Below are 20289 nucleotides of genomic sequence, written 5' to 3' on the forward strand. Positions count from 1 at the left end.
GGCCATAGTGGGCTAAAAAGATGAACCAGTATTTAATAGCACTGGCTGCTCTTCCAGAGGACCTGGTTCAGTTCTTAGCACCCATATGGTAGCTAACAACCATCTCTAACTCTAGTTCCAGGCAATCTGATGCCTTCTTCTGGACCCCATGGACATGTGGTACACAGACATACATGCAGGCAAAGATACCCATACACATAAAAAAAAGCTCAAAATATTTAAAAAGTGGCTAGGGGATCTGAATTGATTTTTCTTTAAAGAGTAAATAACCACTAAGTACATGAAAAGATGCTGTGCATCATTAGACACTAGAGAACTGCTGACCTGAATCACCATAGGAACCACTTCATCCACTCTAGAATTATAGTAATCAAGAAGACAGATAAAAGGTGTTGCTGAAGATAGGGAGAAATTGCTCCTTCATCCACTGCTCTGAGAAATGTAAAATGAGGGGAAGGAGGAGTCTCAGCAAATAAAAGTGCTTGGTAAAAAACGTGACAACCTGAATGTAATCCCTGGACCCATATGGTGGAATCTGAGAACCAACTCTCCTCAAGTTGTCCTCTGACTTTGTGTACCATGGCATGCACACACACAAATAAATATAAATGAAAACAAAATTTAATGTAAATTTATACAACCATTTTGGAGAGCAGTCTAGTAATGCCTCAGAAGCTTAAATATAGTTGCCATATAATCTAGCAGTTTCTCTCCTAAGTATCTAGATATTCAAGAAAAATGGCAACATGTTCACACACAAAAAGGTGTACACGAATATTTATAGCAGCAGCATTTATGATAGCTAAAAAGTAGAAACAATCCAATGTCTGTAACGTGATGATTACATAAGTAAAATGTGGTGCATTCATACAATTCAGTATTTTTTTGCAGTAAAGGAAGTACTGATGCATCTCACAACAAAAAGGGTCCTTCAAAATATTGTGTTGGTGAACAAACACTGACATAAAGCCTGCATGCTATACACTTCCATTTATATGAGTGTCCAGTAAATAAAGAATTACTTTTTGTTGTGATGAACATATCCCAACATTGATGGTGATGGATATATACTATATACACAATAAAAACCGTTATACTATATACTTGGGATCAATGAGCTATATGATAGACTATCTGAGTACAAAGTGTTTAATAACATATGGGGAAGAACGATATAAGCCAGTTATGCTGGACAGGTAAGTACAAGTCAATTGAAATGAAGTTGATGTAAGCTGAGTTCACTAAGTCATTGTCATTTCTGGGGCCCTGAGTGATAACTGACCAACTCTATCTTTTTCCTTCAGGACTCCATATCATCCACAGCCTAGATGAAGTCAATTTTATACAGAACCTTGTGTTTTACATTGAAGCTGCATATAAAACTGCTGTAAGTACTTCTTTTAGAATGGACTTAAAGTGTGGTTTTTTGATGTACTGAACAACCCATTTCTTCTCATACGGTAAACCTTATAATAAACTAATTAAAAAGGCTCCTAACAAAACCATTTTCAATTTCTTTACTAAGATTTTCATTCCCCTGCTTGCCCTCTCACACGTGGTAGAGTGATCAAGAGGGTCCCAATACTATGCTTTCATTTCTTTCCAATTTCATACCTCATGGTGTGTACTCGGCAATCTAAGACTAAACTGTAGTCATTTTATTATATTACTATTTTAATTTAATATACTTTATTAAAGCCATCACTAGCTCAAGCTGGTCCAAAACATGAGGGTGATCTTAAACTTCTGTTTCTTCTGCCTCTACTTCCTGGGAGTGTTTGAGTTACAGGCATGAGCTTCCATGAGCAGTTTTATGTGGTGCTAGTATTTGAGCCTCAGGCAAGCACTCTTCCAACTGAGCTATATCCCCAGCCCCCTTATGGTCTTATTTTAATTGAAATCTTAAAAAGAAATCATAATTACTGAGTGATGTTATGGGCCACTTCACTGTACATAAAATTTATTGATGTGTTTATTGTTGGTATATTTAGAATGTACTATACAGAAGGTTTTTTTCCTTATAAACTACCATATGAAGTAAGTTTATATTAAGTTATCATCTATAATACTTTCCTGTATAAAATGTTATGTTATACACTACAGAAATGTGTTTTTTCTTTAGACTAATATGAATTTTCTGTTGCTGTTGTTCAGTGAGACTCTATTCATAATCCCCTAAACCTCAAATAATCTAAATATCCATCAATAGGTGAATGGATAAACAAATTATAGTATGTCTATGAAAGGTAATATTGTTCAATAATAAAAAAGAATGAACTAGTGATCCATGCAAAAACATAAAAAAACTAAAAAGCATTATGCTTAGTAGAAGTTTCAAAGCTATCAACTGAACTCAGCATAACAGGATGCAATAAGACTAAGTGTAGACCCTCATCAAGACTGGTCAGTGCAGCCTAGTAGGAGGAGATAGGTCCCAGAGCAGGCAAAAGAGACATCTCCATTCCCATTGTTAGGAGTCTAACAAAAACCCTAAGCTAAACAACCACAGCACATATGCAAAGGGCCTGATGCAGATGCGTTCAGGCTCTGTGATTGCTGCTTCCAGTCTCTGAGAGCCCCTATGAGCCTTGCTTAGCGGATTCTGTGGGCTGTGTTCTTGTGGTGTCCTTGACCCCTCTGATGTAGGGGGACTTTTCTGTCCCATCAGCCTGCTCCTCAATAACCACAGAGAGGCTTAATATTAATTATAAATGCTCATCCAATAGCTCAAGTTTGTTACTAGCTAACTCTTACATTTTAAATTAACCCATTTATATTAATCTATATTCTGCCATGTGGTGTTACCTCTCTTTCATCTTGCACTTCCTGTTTCCTCTCTGTGTCTGGCTGGTGACTCCTCTGACTCCACCCTTCTCCTTCTCAGTGTCCTTAGTCTTGTTTTCCCACCTAACCTTATCCTGTCCAGCTATTGGCCAGTCAGCTTCTTTATTAAACCAATCACAGTGACATATATTTGCACAGTGTAAAGGAATCTTCCACATTTCCCCTTTTTGTCTAATTAAAAAGGAAGATTTTAACTTTAACACAGTAAAATTGTATACAACAAAAACAGTTGTTGAGTAAGGATTACAGTTACAATATACAGTCCATTTGTATTTGGCAAATTTAGAGAAAATATTCTATTATTTATCTTTGTGAGTCTAAAATTTTATACCTAATTTACCTTTTATCATAACTAAGGAAAACTTTAAGTCTAATTATTTAGTGTTTAATTCCATGAAAGACCCCAGAGGGTGAAATGTTACCTAATGACAGGGACATCTGACTGGACAGTCACCCAGAATTCTTCTGTAATATTGGTACAGGCTTAGTATATCAGACAGACATTTTGTTTTTGTTTTCTCAAGACAAGGTTTCTCTGTGTAACAGCTCTGGCTGTCCTGGATCCCACTCTGTAGACCAGGCTGGCCTCGAACTCACAGAGATCTGCTTGGCTCTGCCTCCTGAGTGCTGGGATTAAAGGCGTGCACCACCACTGCCCTGCCTCTGACAGACATTTTTGAGAAGCAGGAAATTTTGAAGGACTGTCCTACCTTTACTTGGCAAAGTTTGGTGGGTTTTGTTGTTGTTGTTTTTTGTTTTTTGTTTGGGGGCGGGTGTTCTGCTGGTCCAGTTTGGACAGTATACTGTCAGCAATTGAAGAAAGGGAATTTTTTTCCCCAAATGGCTAGCTTTTGCTATAAGGAGAGCAAACTCCATGTTTCTTTGATGCCCATCATCCCTTTTTTGAAGTAAATTAGTGCTGTCTGGAGCAGACATTGTCATGAAAAGCCTTAGGTTATTAAACACCTTAAATGCCATATTCTGTAGGTCTTTGAAGTGTTTGAAGACCATCCGTCTATCTAAATGTATCTGTATATGACCTTGAAAACATACCTAACATTGCTATAAATTTGACTATTATAGATGACTATGAATCTGCATTTCTTAATTATATATTATATGTTTAAATGAGCTATATAAACACAATACCCTAAACAAGAGTAGAAATATACATACAGTATAACAAAATTAACTTTAAATTTGTATCAGTAAACCAAAATCTATACCAATGTAACATATCTTGAGATTAATGTTTTTTGGATTAAAGCAGATTGAATAATCTATGTTGCACGAATCCAAAATTGTCTTGTAATAAAAACCTGGAGCCAGATATCAGGGTAGATGCTGAAAGATCAGAAGAAACAAGCCACAGCCACTTCTCACCTTGCCCACTCCTCAGCCACATCACTTCCTGTCTCAACCTTCCTGGTGCTGGGATTAATGGTGCGTGTGCTTCACAAATACTGGGAGCAAAGGCATGTTGTGGTGGCACATGGATTTGCTGAAGGAGGTAGAGGCAGGTTGATCTCTGAGTTTGAGGCCAGACTGGTCTACAGAGTTGAGTTCCAGGACAGCCAAGACTGTTACACAGAGAAACTCTGTCTCAAAAAACCAAAAAAGAAGAAAAGGAAAAAGAAAGAAGCTGTTTCTCTGTAACCTTATAATGCAATGCTGAGATTGGTTCTCCTTTAAATTCTTCTGTCTGGGTCTGAATATCTCTATGATCTGTTTTAACAAGTTTTTCTAAAACTTATCTTGGCACTCATAGTAACCAACTTTTTTAATGATGAAACAAATGATCAAACAAATAATATTTATAATTGACATTACATAAAATCCCATCTAAATTAATTATCCTCATATTTAATTGCTCCATTTTCAAACTGTCTAGTGTATTATCAGAGACCAAACTCCTTCCATTGGCATAGTGTTTCCCATTTTTTAATGTGGGGAAAAAAGTCTCTCTCTCTGACTTCTTATTAAAACTAATTGCCCCCTTTAAGAAATCCCAGTTGACTTACCAGATCTGCTGACAATGACGATTTAGATGACAGTGTGGCAGCAGCCCGAGGAGGGGGCCCAGAGAAAGCCACAAACCACCAGGAGAGGGAAGAAGTGAAAGAGCCCGCTGTCTGTATGGAGGAACATGGGAAGGTGGCTAATTCCTGTGCCTTTTGGAGCCCCAAAGCTGGTGGAGTCTGCTGCAAAGAGGCTGCAACAGAAACTTAGCTGGCCGGGGAGGGACTCCGGCCGCATGTAGCTCCGGCCTGTGCTGGTGGCTGCAAGGCCACAGACAAGTGGCTTTTTGTGAATTTGTTCTCCACGTTGGGCACCAGATGTAGCACGAATCTTCATTTGTCTTATAATAAAAAACTGGAGCCAAATGTTGGGGTAAATGAGGAAAGATCAGAGGAAACAAGCCACAGCCACTTCTCACCTCTCTAACTCCTCAGCCAAATTCAGTCTGAGGATTCATGGAAACAGGACCTTCCCCCTTTTGGTTGAGGAGTTGGTGATTAGTGTCTTTTAGAACTTGAAATATGTCGTTCCATGCCATTGTGGCTTTTACAATTTCTGTTGTGAAATCTATTATTCTAATGGGGTTTGTCTTTATATATAGCTTTCAGTATTCTTTCTTTGTTCTGTATACTTAATATTTTAACTATACTGTAATGTGGAAGTCTTGTCTGTTTGACATTCTAAATGCCTCCTGTATCTACATGGCCATCTCTTTCTCTAAACTTGGCACACTTTCTGGTGATTTATTGAATACATTTTTCTTTTCTTTTTTTGAGACAGGGTTTCTCTTTGTAGTCCTGGCTGTCCTGGAACTCACTCTGTAGACCAGGCTGGCCTCAAACTCAGAGCTCTACTGGCCTCTGCCTCCCGAGTGCTGCGATTAAGAGTGTGCAGCACTATAGCCAGCTGAATGCGTTTTCAGTGGTGAGATTGAAGCAGAAGTGCTCAGTGAGGAACAAGGAATGGCACAAGTGCACAAGACAAATATAATCAAAAGGCACAGGAGCCTGTCTGAACAACTAACATTGTAAGCAACAAAATGGGGATAGTATTCCATTATCAATCAGCAAAAGCCTAAATATCCATAGAGATATACAATATCAATAACTGAAGTTAGTTGCCGTAGAAGCCTGACAACTTGTGTTCAATCCCTGGAACACATGTAAAGGTGGAAGGAGAAAAGCCAATTCTAGAGAGTCATCCTCTGAGTGCCACACATGTGCTACAGAATGAATGCGCGCGCGCGCGCGCGCACACACACACACACACACACACACCACACCACACACCACAATAAATAAACAAATGAAAACCAACTGAAAAAAATCAGGAATAATGGACTGTTTTCTTTGGAGAAGGATTATAATTAATGACCACAGAAGTGATAAGGAAAACAGATCAAAGTTACCATCAAAACAGCACAGCAGTTATTTCGGTAAGCAATTAGGGGGAATGCTGTAGCAGTGGGTGGCCGTTTAAGGATAAGCAGGCTGTTTGCATAATCTTTAACTTGTTTTTCTGAGACAGGGTCTCATCTCAGGATTGCAACCGTGTGCAACCCTGCCTGGCAATAGTTGTATAGTCTTGGACTAGCTCTCAAAATATTTCTTAATTAAGCCAGGTGGTGGTGGTGGTGGTGGCGCACACCTTTAATTCCAGCACTTGGGAGGCAGAGCCAGGCAGATTTCTGTGTTTGAGGCCAGCCTGGTCTACAGAGCGAGATCCAGGACAGGCATCAAAGCTATACAGAGAAACTATGTCTCCAAAAACATATGTATGTGTGTGTGTGTGTGTGTGTGTGTGTGTGTGTGTGTGTGTGTGTGTGTGTGTGTATAAAAGGGAAAAGTAAAATGGAAGAAGCCAGTACTAACCAAACTATGGGCTTTATTTGGCTTTTACTAGTTTTTAGTGTCAAGGCCCCAAGGGACAAGACTGGAGGAACCACTGTTGATTGGAAATCACTAAGGAGACGTGACAGGAATGACATAGAACCTTGGAAAGTATAAAAGGTTACTAGTAGTCAGGCTTGGTTGTATGTGCTTATAATCCCAACTCTTGGGTAGTACAGGCATATGAAGTCCATAGTTAACTCAATTGGTTAATTGAATTGAGTTCTTAACTTTTTTACCATTGTACTGTGATTATGTTCAATGTGAACATTAGGCAAAACTAAGTGAAAAGTATTAGGGGGCTCATTGTACTATTTTTGCAATTTCTGTGTAATTCCGAAGTTATTTCAGAAATAAAAAGGTCTTAAATGTAATTTCAAATACTTTTGTATTACCAAGGAGATGTGCACAGTTATGGCTAAGACTAGGTTTTGGAGTGCCATTCCTTGGAATCTACTCTTGGTTCTGTCACATCACCTGTATGACCTTGGGTGAGTTCCTTAGCGCCCTTTTTGTAACTCAATTTTATCCACCTGTAAAATGTGAGGATTAGGGAAGATAATGCACATATTGTACACTTTCAGTACCAAGAGAGTAAGATTAGTCTGTGTGTTTGACATAAAATACCAGCTACTGTTTAGCCTCCATGTGCTACACTTTATGGGAATTGCCTTTGGGGAAAACTTGAGAAGTGTTCCTGGATGAACTGAGTTCTATTTCTTAGACTTCCTGATTAAGTGTTGGAGACTCCCAACTTCTTAGAGGCCCCAATTTAAGTCGTTGTCAGCTCCTTAATAGTCAGTGTGGATGTGTGTGTGTGCGCGTGCGTGCGTGCGTGCGTGCGTGCGTGCGTGCGTGCGTGTGTGTGTGTGTGTGTGTGTGTGTGTGTAGAAAATTTGTTACTATTGATGTTTTTTATTCAAGGATCACATATCTAGTGAATGTTTAATGGTTATGATTTTCTAGTTATATCTTGATTATTTTATGCCAGGACTTTGGGATATGGGAACGTGGAGACAAGACCAACCAAGGCATATCAGAATTGAATGCAAGTTCAGTTGGAATGGCCAAGGTACATTTTCTTTTTTATTTTTACCACGTCTGGTTAGTGGAGTCTGGTTTACCTTTGTCATAGATTAAAAATTTAGTGTACATGTGGACCCATCAAACTGTTCTTTAAACCACAGGCAAAATTCAAATTCCTTCATGAAAATATGAATATGTAATATTAAAAACTTTTTTGTAAGTTCCAGATTTGGTATCATATGGCTTTTGTGGCCTGCCTATGTTTATATATCCTACAGGACAACAAGTTTCAAACTATATTCACCATCTTTGCCATTGAATAAACTAAGAGAAGCTCTTTCTCCCCACAGAGCCCAGTCTACCAAGCTTGGTATCAGGTAGTGATCTCTGAGTCCTCCATCCCCTCTACCCTCCTCTGCCTCCCATAACATCACCACCTTTCCACTTGGCTGTGTCTTTCTTATTTTCTCTAGAAACAGTAAGAATGTATAAAATAGGACAGCAGGAGTAAGCTCAAACATTATTATGGCAAATGTACATGGCTCAGTCATTCCTACTAAATGTTTAGGAAAGATGCAGCTTGTTTTTCAAAAAGAAGTAAATACAGTATGTACTTTTCATGTCATAATGATACTGAAAGTTTAAAACTAAGGCAAAGTAAAGTCTAAAAATGAAAAAGAAATGAAATACAATTCAAAGCAAAAAATATTCCATGGAATAAAGAGAACAAGTGGGTCATGATAGACTTTTGATAGACCCTATAATGAGAAATGTGGTCTGGAATGCAGTTTCATTTACTAAAGAACACAATGTATTAGAAATAATTACATAAAGAAATAATTTAACAGCAAACATTGTAAGACAGCAAACCCAAAATAAGATCATAGTAAGTTCTAGGCAAGTGTTCTAGGCTGACTTTCATCTGTGGCTCCTTCCTTTTTATTTTGAAATGATTTTAAACTAAAGAAAAGTTTCAAGAATGTCAGGAAAAATCCATACATCATTCATGCAAGGTTTATTAATATTTGCCCTATCTTTCCCTCTTCCTGGTTATACACACATACGCATGCTCACTTGCACACGCACATACACACTTTTCTGAGCTAATTGAAAATGTACAAACTACAGGCACGATGAACTTCTTCAGACTCTCTGGTAACCTTGGCATGACTATCAAAATCAGGAACTGAGTGATTATACATAATACAAAGCCTACTAAGTTTTTAAAAATTATTCCAATAATGTCATTTTTCATAAAATAAATATCCCTCCGATACAGTATCCAGACCAGGATAGCAAATTATATTTTTTTGTAACATCTTTTTTTTTTAGCTCAGCCAGTCTAGAGCAATACTTTATAGTCTTGACTTTGATGACACTGGCATTTTTGAAAAATACAGACTAGTTTTTGTTTGGTTGATTGGTTTGGTCTTAGGGCTGGAGTCTTTTGCCTACATACTCTACCACTTTTCTGTTTGTTTGTAGTACTATCTCTGGTAGACCAGGATGGTCTTGAACTCAGTATTCTGCTGGAGGTAATCTTGAACTGATCCTCCTGACTTTGCCTCCCGAGGATTACATGTGTGCAGCCCTACTCCATGCTTCCCACACCACTCCATGCCCCCTTACCTTTTGGTACCCAACTCTAGACTGGTTATTCTATGTACTCCAGACAAGTAGTTTTATTTTGTGTGGTATTTCTTCATTATTCACATTATGTGTTTTTGGGAAGACCATCCCAAAGACTCTGCTGTATCCTTCATCTGTCATCAGGAAATTGCATGGTGTAAATTTGTCCCGTTATCATTGATTCTGTCTTTGATCACTTCATCAAGGTGTTGTCTGCTAGCTTAATCTACTGTAAATCTGCTCCTTTTACCATTCTTGTTAATGAGTATTTTGTGCTTGCTCAACTTCTACTTGTCCTTTAGGTCTCTCAGTTTAGCTGATATTTTTCCAGGGAAGCCACCCAGAACTACTTCGTGCTCCCAAGACAAGGTCAGGTTGGCCTCATAATTGAGGAAATACAGATAAGCAATAAATATTTGAGATAATATCTAACCTTATTGGCAGTTTAAAGCAAGTGAATGCAAAAACATACACCTTTTAAAATCAAAGTATAAAAATTAAGATATTTTGTATTAAGAAGAGTACTGTCATATACTGCTAGTGGTAAGTTATATTGGTATAATATACGTAAAAAGCAGTTTAGCATTTGATCTCAAAAACTGTCCACACCCTTTGACCTACTGATTGTACTTCTAGAAATTAATGCTTATACATTTCAAAATGAAAACAAATTATTATTTGTTAGCTTAACAGTAAGGCTACTATATGCCATTCTATGGGCTTGATACTGTTAGAAACACCATCCATGAACTCAAAAAAAAAATTGCAGTTTGGCAAGAGATGTTTATCAAAGTGCCATTTCTACAATAACGAAATGGAAGATAGCCTAGATTTACAGCAACTGGTAAATGGTAAAATATATTTTATTGCAGTCATATGAGAGAATATTATACCAAAATAGAGTTTTTATAACAAGGAAAAACTTATATTCTCTATTAATTACAAAAAGTAAGATACAGCTAAGAGAAATGGTGCATGCTAATAATCCTACCACTTAGAATGCAGAGGATGAGAGTTCAAGGTCATCCTGGGCTTTATGTGTGTCTGAGGCCAGTCATGGCTACCTGAGACTATGTCTCAAAAAAAAAACCAACCCCAAAACATTAAAAATACTTAAAAAAGCAAAATAGCACTGGTGAAAAACTAAGAGAAAACACCAGCGTTATTAACAGTGGCCTGGTAAGATAGCTGCATGGGTAAAAGCGCCTGCCATGCAAGCTGAGCCACCTGAGTCTGATCCCAGAACCCACGTAAAGGTAAGGAAAACCCATTCTGCAAGTTGTCTTCTGTCCTTCACACCTGCGCTGTAACACACACAAACCTGAACTCACACGTACACATCACACACATCTATGTTCGTTCATATGGTAATGTCAAAGGAAGTACTAACAGGCTGATGAGTTAGCTTAGCAGGTAGAGGTGCTTACCACCAAGCCAGATGACCTAAGTTTGATTCCCAGAACCCACAGGGTAGAATAAGGAATTGACTCACCCCCCCAGTGCACACAAAATAAATAAATGTTCTTTTAAAAATTAAAGTATGTTTTACCTTTGTGATCAGAAAATGCATGTAGAAAAGCAAGAAATTAATAATTTCTAAAAATTCTCTTGAGACAGACAGGGTCTCACAATATAGCCCCAAGGATAGCTTCAAATTTCCAATCCTCCTGCCTCATATAGTCACATGCTCCCACACTTGGCAGTTTATTTTATATTATTATTATTATTATTATTATTATTATTGGTTTTTTGAGACAGGGTTTCTCTATGTAGCTTTGTGCCTTTCCTGGAATTCACTCTGTAGACCAGGCTGGCCTTGGACTCACAGAAATCTGCCTGTCTCTGCCCTCCAAGTGCTGGGATTAAAGGTGTGCATCACCACCACCACCTGACTTTGGCAATTTATTTTTTATTTTTTTTTTTTAAACATTTATTTATTTATTATGTACACAGAAGAGGTCACCAGATCTCATTACAGATGGTTGTGAGCTACCATATGGGTGCTGGGAATTGAACTCAGGACCTCTGGAAGAGCAGTCGGTGCTCTTAACCTCTGAGCCATCTCTCCAGCCCCGGCAATTTATTTTAAAAGCATGATTTTACTTATATTTAAAACTAAAAAATCAGCCTCTCAAAGTAGAGTCTAGTGATGGTGACCGGGATAAAGGAGAGGGGAAGAAATGGTCAAGGGGTTCAAAGATTTAGGTAGACATGAGGAATAACTTTGTAGATCTGTTACTCTGTGTGCTCACTACAGTCTATGAAAACACATTGTGTATTTTTATTTTGTTTTTTGAGACAGGGTCTTTCTATGTAGCTTTGCACCTTTCCTGGAACTCGCTTTGGAGACCAGGCTGGCCTCGAACTCACAGAGTTCCGCCTGCCTCTGCCTCCCGAGTGCTGGGATTAAAGACGTGCGCCACCACCGCCCGGCAACACCCATTGTGTATTTTTAAAAACATGAAAACTTCTTCTTTACATTGCCAACTAATATTTGTTTAAAAGCTGAATGTAGTATCTTTCTGGGGCATTTGCCTCTATAAGTCAGTGCCTAATAGTTCTTGAATTATCTTGTAGCCACACAACTTTAAAAAAAACTTCTTTATTGACTCTTTGGAGTTTCACTTCATGCACCCCGATTCTCTTCACTTCACGGTCCCCCCATATCCTCCCCTCATCCCTGCCATGCCCCCCGCCACATAAGGAAAGAAATCAAAGAATGCAAGCAAGCAAACAAACGCAAAAACAAAAACAAAACAAAAAAACAGAACAAAACACAAACCACTTAAACAGAAAAATCTTTCCTTCTCCTTCTTTCCTGCTTCTCCAACATTTCTTCATTTGTCCTGGTGGCACTGGAGGCTTCGGGGTGACATATAGTGTACTCCTTTGTCCCATCAGTTTTACTGGCAAGTGTTTATTGCTGTGAGTCACTGGTCTGGTTCAAGGCCTCTGGCTTCTGGCACACCATCATCACTGGTTCCTCACTGGAAATCCTCTGGGATATCCTGTGGATGCCACCAGTCTTAGAGATCTTGCTGGTATCGTTCCACAGGATCAGTCCCTTCATGAGCTACAGCAGATCCTAGATGGGGCAGATGCTAGGGTGGGTCAACCCAAGGCCTGGCTGTGGGCATGGATGGTAGCCAAGCTGATCAGTCAGGGCCACTGGGGCTGCCCACCACGGGCAAGGGTGGAACAGTATCAACTCTTTAAAAAAAATTGCAACCAACTAGCAACAGATCAGGAACTCTGTCAACTAATTATATATCATCCAAAATATAACCATGAGCCATTAAATACTAAAATAAGTGAGATATCTCTTTAAAAAAATTCAAGAAGGCTCATTATTGAGTGTTGTAACTGGGTATTAATTAGATACTTTAATCATCACAGTAAGTATGAAAAAATAAAGTTTTATCAGAATTGGCATGGAAGACAGAAAATACCATTAAAAAATTGTATCACTGTAGAAAATGAACATGAAAAGGATTCTATACACAAAATGTCAGCATTAGAAAGAGTTCTGAGCTGGGCGGTGGTGGCGCACGCTTTTAATCCCAGCACTCGGGAGGCAGAGGCAGGTGGATCTCTGTGAGTTCGTGGCCAGCCTGGTCTACAGAGAGAGTTCCAAGAAAGGCACAAAGCTACACAGAGAAACCCTGTCTCGAAAAACAAAAAACAAACAAACAAAAAAAAAAACCAAAAAAATAAAAAATAGAGTTCTGAAATGCAACTAAACAAAGCATTAATATACTTTATATATATATATATATATAATATACTATATATATACAATAATATATAAAATGATTATATTTCTACATACCCAAAGTGGTTCTTAAATGCAGTTTTTAAAGGCAGTCTTGTATTTACATAACTAATGTAACATATATTACATATATTTATATTTTTCTTAGAATTCACAAAAATATGAGCAATTCATTTCATTCAAAATTATAAAATTTTGAAAACATTAGAAAATAACCAAATAAGTGAGCTTTGAGTTCACCAATAAATGGCCAGAGAGGAGATGAGGAGGAAAATAGTATGTGTAGAGAAAAATCACCAGTGTACGATGAGATAGACACACACACACACACACACACACACACACACACACACACACAGAGAGAGAGAGAGAGAGAGAGAGAGAGAGAGAGAGAGTGAGTGGAGGGAGGTTGGAGTGATGGGAGGTCATAATAAAATCCTCTGTTTGGGTATTAAATTTAAATTTTTAATTACGAATAACTTTTTATTTAAATTTTTTTCATTTTACATAATGTCCCCAGTTCCCCCTCCCTCCCCTTCTTCTGACCCCCATCCACTCCTCAGAGGGGTTTAGGCCTCCCTTGGGTAATCAACAAAGCCTGGCCTATCAAGTTGAGGCAGGACCAAGTCCTTTCCCCCTACATCAAGGCTGAGTAAGGTATCCCACCTTAGGGAATGGGCTCCAAAAAGCCAGTTCATGCCCTTGGGATAAGTCCTGGTCCCACTGCCAGGGGCCCAACAAACAGATCAGGCCACACAAGTGTCACCCACATTAAGAGGGCCTAGTTTAGTCCTATACAGGTTCCCCAGCTGTCAGTCCAGAGTCCATGAGCTCCCACTAGTTCAGGTCAGCTGTCTTTGTGGTTTCCCCCCAATGATCTTGACCTGCCCCCCCCCTTGCTCATATGATCCCTCCTCCTCCCTCTCTTCAACTGCTCTCCAGGAGCTCGGCCCAGTGCTTGGCAGCCACACAACTTTTAACTCATTTCTTATTTCTTTCTCCAATTTTTTAGACAGGGTCTGAATGTGTCAATGTTTAGCATTTCTTTTTGTGTTGTTTGGTTTGTTTTGTTGTTTTTTGAGACATGGTTTCTCTGTGTATCCCTGGCTATCCTGGAACTCACTTTGTAGACCAGGCTGGCCTTGAACTCATAGAGACCTACCTGCCTCTGCCTCCCAAGTGCTGGGATTAAAGGTGTGCACCACCACCGCCCAGCTGTTTCACATTTCTTATGTGCTAGTATCTTAATTGGAGCTTCCCGCTGAAAGAATGATTTTCTTATAAATTCATAAGCCATGTCCAAATTACTCTTTTAAAGCATGCTGCTTGACTGGATAATGATATGAACCCAATTTAAATTTTCCCTTGGACAGTATGGGAGACAAAGTAAAAATCATAAGGTCCTAGGAATAAAGAATGTTATTTTATTTTCCATTCCATTAAATATATTCAAAAGGAACATCACATAACGTTGATAAGATAATAGGAAGAAGCAATATGTACCATTCTTGAGTGTCTTTTCCTTTTTTCAGTTCTGGGGATTGAACCCTGGGCCTTGTACGTACTAAACATGTGCTCTGCCACTGCAGTTGTCCTTTCTTCCCTCCCTTCTCACAGGCAGCCCTGGAAGCCCTGGACGAATTAGACCTGTTTGGTGTGAAAGGTGGGCCGCAATCAGTTATCCATGTCCTGGCTGATGAAGTACAACACTGCCAGGTAAGGAAAGAATGGACCACATTACAGCAAATGGTATCCTTGCCCAGAGTCAGACTTAGCACAGGCTTTAGCTTAAAGAGAGCAGTTCACCATGTTGTTATTACCGTGTGATCGGAAATGTCTTTATCAAGCATTCTATATTGAGATAAACCTGATACTAGCATGAGCTATAAGATAGATCATGTTTGTCTTGGTCAATGTGCTATTGCTGTGAAAAAACACAAAGACTATAGCAACTCTTATAAAAAAGCATTTAATTGGGGTTGGCTTACAGTTCAGAGGTTTAGTCCATTATCATCATGGAGGGAAACATGGCAGCACACAGGCAGACATGGTGCTGGAAAAGGAGCTGAGAGTTCTACATCTGGATCTGCAGGCAAGAGGGAGAGAGATACAGACACTGGCTTGGGCTCTGAAACCACAAAACCTACCCCTAGTGACACACTTCCTCCAACAGGACCACACCTCTTAATCCTTCTAATCCTTTCAAGTAGTGCCACTCCCTAGTGACCAAGCATTCAAATATATAAGCCTCTGGGGGCCATTCCTCTTCAAAACACCACATTCCACTCCCTGGCTACCATAGGCTTGTAGCCATAAGATAATGCAAAGTTGCATTCAGTCCAATTTCAAAGATCTCCATAGTCTATAATAGTCACAACACTGTTTAAAAGTCCAAAGTCCAAAACGCCTTCTGAGACTCATGGCAATCTCTTAATTGTAAAATCAAAATCAAAAAGCAGATCACATGCTTCCAACATACCATGGCACAGAATATACATTACCATTCCAAAAGGGAAGAAAGGGAGCATAGTTAGGAAATACTGGACCAAAGCAAGACCAAAACATAGCTGGGCAAACTCCAAACTCTGCATCTTCATGTCTGATGTCAAAACACTCTTCAGACCTCCAACTCCTTTCAACTTTGTTGACTGCAACACACTTCTCTCTCTTAGGCTGGTTCCACTCCCTGTTAGCAATTCTCAGCAGGTACCCCACGGCTCTGGCATCTAAAATATCTTGGGGTCTCCAAGGCAGTCAAGGCTTCACCTTCACAGCTTCATGCAATGGCCTCGGTGGCTTTTCTTAGCCATGGAGAGAGAGATTTTACAACCCCTTTCTTGTATCCTTGGCTTTTAAGCCAGAACCACGTGGCTGAAACTGCCAAGTTCTGCTGCTCGCTGGGGCCGGCACATTTCCTTCAATTACATCTGCATTAGCTTTCAGTTTTCTATGGTTTCCTTCACTGCTTAAATTTTTCTTTAATTCCTTTTCACAAGTTAGAAGCTTAGCTGGGCCATGTCTTGCCCTGAGGCCACCACTTCCCTTTATTGTATTTAGCATCAGACTTTCTTTTAGCTTTTTATCTCCCTTAGCACTAGACTTAGCATCATTCCACTTCCTGGTACCTCTTTTCTCCCCATACTATACATTTTGTATTTTTCTTTGCTCAGATTCCTCCTTTTCATTATAGATCTGCATAAGAATGAACACTTATAACCATGCAACAGAGTCTACACTAGGCTGTTTTGAAATCTCCTCTGCCAACGCCATTAATCCAAAATTCTTCAATTTAGCCTCTGGCAGACTTTTGCACAAGGGTGTAAAGCAGCCACATTCTTTGCCAAAATATAAGAACAGTCTCTGAGCCGGGCGGTGGTGGCGCACGCCTTTAATCCCAGCACTCGGAATTCTGTGAGTTCAAGGCCAGCCTGGGCTACCAAGTGACTCCCAGAAAAGGAGCAAAGCTACACAGAGAAACCCTGTCTCGAAAAACCAAAAAAAAAAAAAAGAAAGAAAGAAAAAAAGAACAGTATCTAGGCCACTTACTAATATTCTGCTTCTTGGAAACCTTTTGAGCCACGCTGCCATAATCTACCTTGCTCTCAGCGCCACTGCTTTCCATGTTCCTACTGGTATGGCCCATTAAGCACATCTTAAAGCACTCCATGGCTTTACTAATCCAAAAGTCACAAAGTCCACATTCCACCAACAACATGACCAGGCCTGTCACAGTAATACCCCAGTCCCTGGTACCAACTTCTGTCTTAGCCACTGTTCTATTGCTGTGAAGAGACGCCATGACTACAGCAACTCTTATAAAGGAAAGCATTTGATTGGGGCTGGCTTACAGTTTCAGAGGTTTAATCCATTGTCAGTATGGTGGGAAACATGGCAGCATGCAGGCAGACATGGTGCTGGAGAAGGAGCTAAGAGTTCTACATCTGGATCTTCAGGCAGCAGGAAGGAAAAATCATTGGACTGGCTTGGGCATCTGAAACCACAAACCACCATAATGGTCCTCTTGTCTCAGTTCAAATTAAAAATGAACCCACCATTATATCCAGTTATCCACTGCTAGTGTATCAAGGGCCTGTGGTTTCTTTTTCCAAGAATCATTTTTTATAAACATAAAAAGGAAACAAGATATGATCTGTTTTAAGTGTTCTGGGTCGTGGTCTGAAACAGTGTCTGGTTCCTGGTTGTTTTCTGATTAGATATTTGGACATTAGACTGTTACTGTGGGAAAAGTTCATCCTTAGTTTTGTTTATGATTGCTGCCTGTATTGAAAGTTTCTTTTCTCTGGTGTGTGTCATCTTTCCTTTTCTTCAAACCTTAATTATATCCTGTGGTAGTCCTGTGAATATAAATCCGACTTCTAATTTTGAAAACACTTTCTGTGAATAAAATACATTATGGAAGAAGAAAGGGGACCTTTTGTGGATAGGAAGAAGACTAGCAGGAGTACTGTGAGGGCAGGGAAAAGTATGGGGTGAGAAAATGAGCAAAGGGTAATAATATACATGTCTGAAAATATAAAGAAGCCCATTATTTTTCCTCACTTGCTGAAAATTAATCTGAAAGTATCTTAGAGGCATAGTTGATCCTTCTCTACTCTTCCCAGAAGCTATACTTTGTTTTAGTTTTATTATTTAAATGTTTAGCTATTTTGTGTGTAGGGGGTGTTTGCCTGCGTGTATGTTTGTACCATATTCATGCCTGGTGCCCATGGGGGTCAGAAAAGCGTGTTGGAGTTATGCATGATTGTGAGCTGCCCAGTCCTCTGGAAGAACAGCCAGTGCTCCTAACTACTGATCCATCTTTCTAGCCTCAGCTTTATTCTTCTCTAGATGTTAAGGACCCAACAGGATTGTTTATATCCCACAGATGTTAGAGTCTCAATCTATGAGCAGCTGCTTTACGGTCACAATGGGGAAACACTGAGAGCAGGATTAAGAAAAGGAATTCCATACCAAGCAAGCAGCTCTTTTAGGATCTCACTATTTAATGAATTTGGGTTCTTCTTCAGAAAGCTTTTCTTCCACATAAGTCTTTTTGAATCAAAGCTCTCACTTTCACCTTTTTTTTTTTTTAAGTTTTTCGAGACAGGGTTTCTCTGTGTAGTTTTGGTGCCTGCCCTGGAACTCGCTCTGTAGACCAGGCTGGCCTCGAACTCACAGAGATCCGCCTGGCTCTGCCTCCCGAGTGCTGGGATTAAAGGCGTGCGCCACCACCGCCTGGCCTCGGTTTTGCCTCTTTTTTTTTTTTTTGGTTTTTCGAGACAGGGTTTCTCTGTGTAGCTTTGCGCCTTTCCTGGAGCTCACTTGGTAGCCCAGGCTGGCCTCGAACTCACAGAGATCCGCCTGGCTCTGCCTCCCGAGTGCTGGGATTAAAGGCGTGCGCCACCACCGCCCGGCTTCGGTTTTGCCTCTTAACCAAGGTATTTAGTAATAAAGCATATTTTGCTCCCTTTCTCTTAGTCAATCCTGAATTCACTCCTGCCCCGGGCTTCAACATCCAAAGAAGTTGATGCCAGTCTGCTCTCAGTGATCTCTTTCCCAGCCTTTGCTGTAGAAGATAGCCATTTGGTGGAGGTCACCAAACAGGAAATCATCACCAAGCTGCAGGTATGTCCACATGTGCCTTTCTTCTCTGTAGAGCTGGGACTCTAAAGGAAGATTAGTGCTTTTAGGGCCTGTGAGTATACCATATGCCAGGAATTTCAAGGAACCTTTCCTACTCGCAAGTCTCTTATGTTTTTCTACAAAACTTTCACTGTTAGGAATGGTACATCCACTTTGGAAAACATTTGGCATGCTCTTATGAATTTAAACATATATGTAACATGTATCCAACAAACATCCTTACTCCTCAGTATCTACCCTTAAAAAATGATAGTTTACACTCACAAAAAACTCACAAATGTCTATAGCAGCTTCAGCCATAATTGCAAAAATCTGGAAACAGCCTTCAATTGAGAAATAAATAAACAGATTTTACTATATCCCTATTTAATACCACTCGACAGTAAAACGAACCAGTTAATAATCTCTGAGATAGTATGAATGATTCTTTTTGTTTGCTTTTCTTTATTCTTCTCTTCTACAATATACATCCTGACCACAGCCTCCCCTCTTCTCCTCTACCTCCCCTCTTCCCAAGACCCACTGCCCCTCTGTTTCCCTTCAGAAAAGAGCAGCCCCCTAAGTGATAACAACTGAACACAGCATAACAAGATGCAGTAAGACTAGACACAAACCCTCATATCGAGGCTGGACGAGGCAACCCAGGAGGAGGAAAAGGGTCTGATTCTTAAGTGCATTTTGCTGAGAGGAAAGAACAGATCACAGAAGCTATGCATATTCTATGATTCCATTAATGTGACACTCCGAAAAAGGGAAAACCAAAATGAGGAGAAAATTGGTAATTAAAAGAAGTTGGAGGGAGAAATCATCTATAAAGATGGAGTTCTGGAGAATTTTGAGCATGATGGGACAATTGTCGTGGTAGACAATGACTATGCTTGTCCAATCTCATGCAATTGTATCACTAAAAGTAAATTTAGAGGATCAACCAAAATGTGGTAAGAAAAGTGAAATTCAGATTAGAAAGTGACTCTTAAATACATTACAGATAAATTGGATAATTGTACTGAAGAGGGTAAAAAAGAAAGGACCTAAGTCTTGTAAAACTATAAACCCAAGACAAAACTAACCATATAGAAACACTGCACCTTGGACTGGCCAGTTGTCCTGGTAAATAAAGTTTCTATACCATCTACTGCTCCTTTCAAATAGCAGAGCTCAGTAGTTTTAATAGAGGCTACATGGCCTGAAAAAAACAGAAGTATTCCTTCTCGTCCCTTTCATGTGAAGTTGACAAAGTGCTGCTCTAGTTGATAAAATTGTTCCTCAAAGGGGTTGAGCAAAAAGTATGTAGTATGCACATTAGGTTTTCTCATTATTGAAGAAAGATATTGCAAATGGATCATGGGGAAATGAACTCTTATACTGGGTAAAAGTAGGAGCTGTTATTGTGAAATTGTGTGTGTGAGAGTGTGTGCTTGCATGCATGTGTGTGTAGGGGGAGGGGGGAAGAGAGAGTGGGAGAGA

At 39.6% G+C, this 20289-nt stretch overlaps 1 protein-coding gene across 9 annotated transcripts in view; it reads left to right on the forward strand.

The window, feature by feature from the left end:
- Phka1 (phosphorylase kinase regulatory subunit alpha 1) overlaps positions 1-20289 on the forward strand; it is a 138798-nt gene that overhangs the window by 12497 nt on the left and 106012 nt on the right. For all 9 annotated transcript variants that reach the window (XM_076561791.1, XM_076561793.1, XM_076561792.1 and 6 more), the window contains exons 5-8: positions 1305-1387; positions 7744-7824; positions 14797-14895; positions 18658-18804. In XM_076561791.1, the coding sequence (XP_076417906.1) occupies positions 1305-1387; positions 7744-7824; positions 14797-14895; positions 18658-18804 (410 nt within the window). The remainder of the gene's footprint in view (positions 1-1304; positions 1388-7743; positions 7825-14796; positions 14896-18657; positions 18805-20289) is intronic.

This window comes from Peromyscus maniculatus, chromosome X, assembly GCF_049852395.1.
Source record: "Peromyscus maniculatus bairdii isolate BWxNUB_F1_BW_parent chromosome X, HU_Pman_BW_mat_3.1, whole genome shotgun sequence".
Taxonomy (NCBI): domain Eukaryota; kingdom Metazoa; phylum Chordata; class Mammalia; order Rodentia; family Cricetidae; genus Peromyscus; species Peromyscus maniculatus.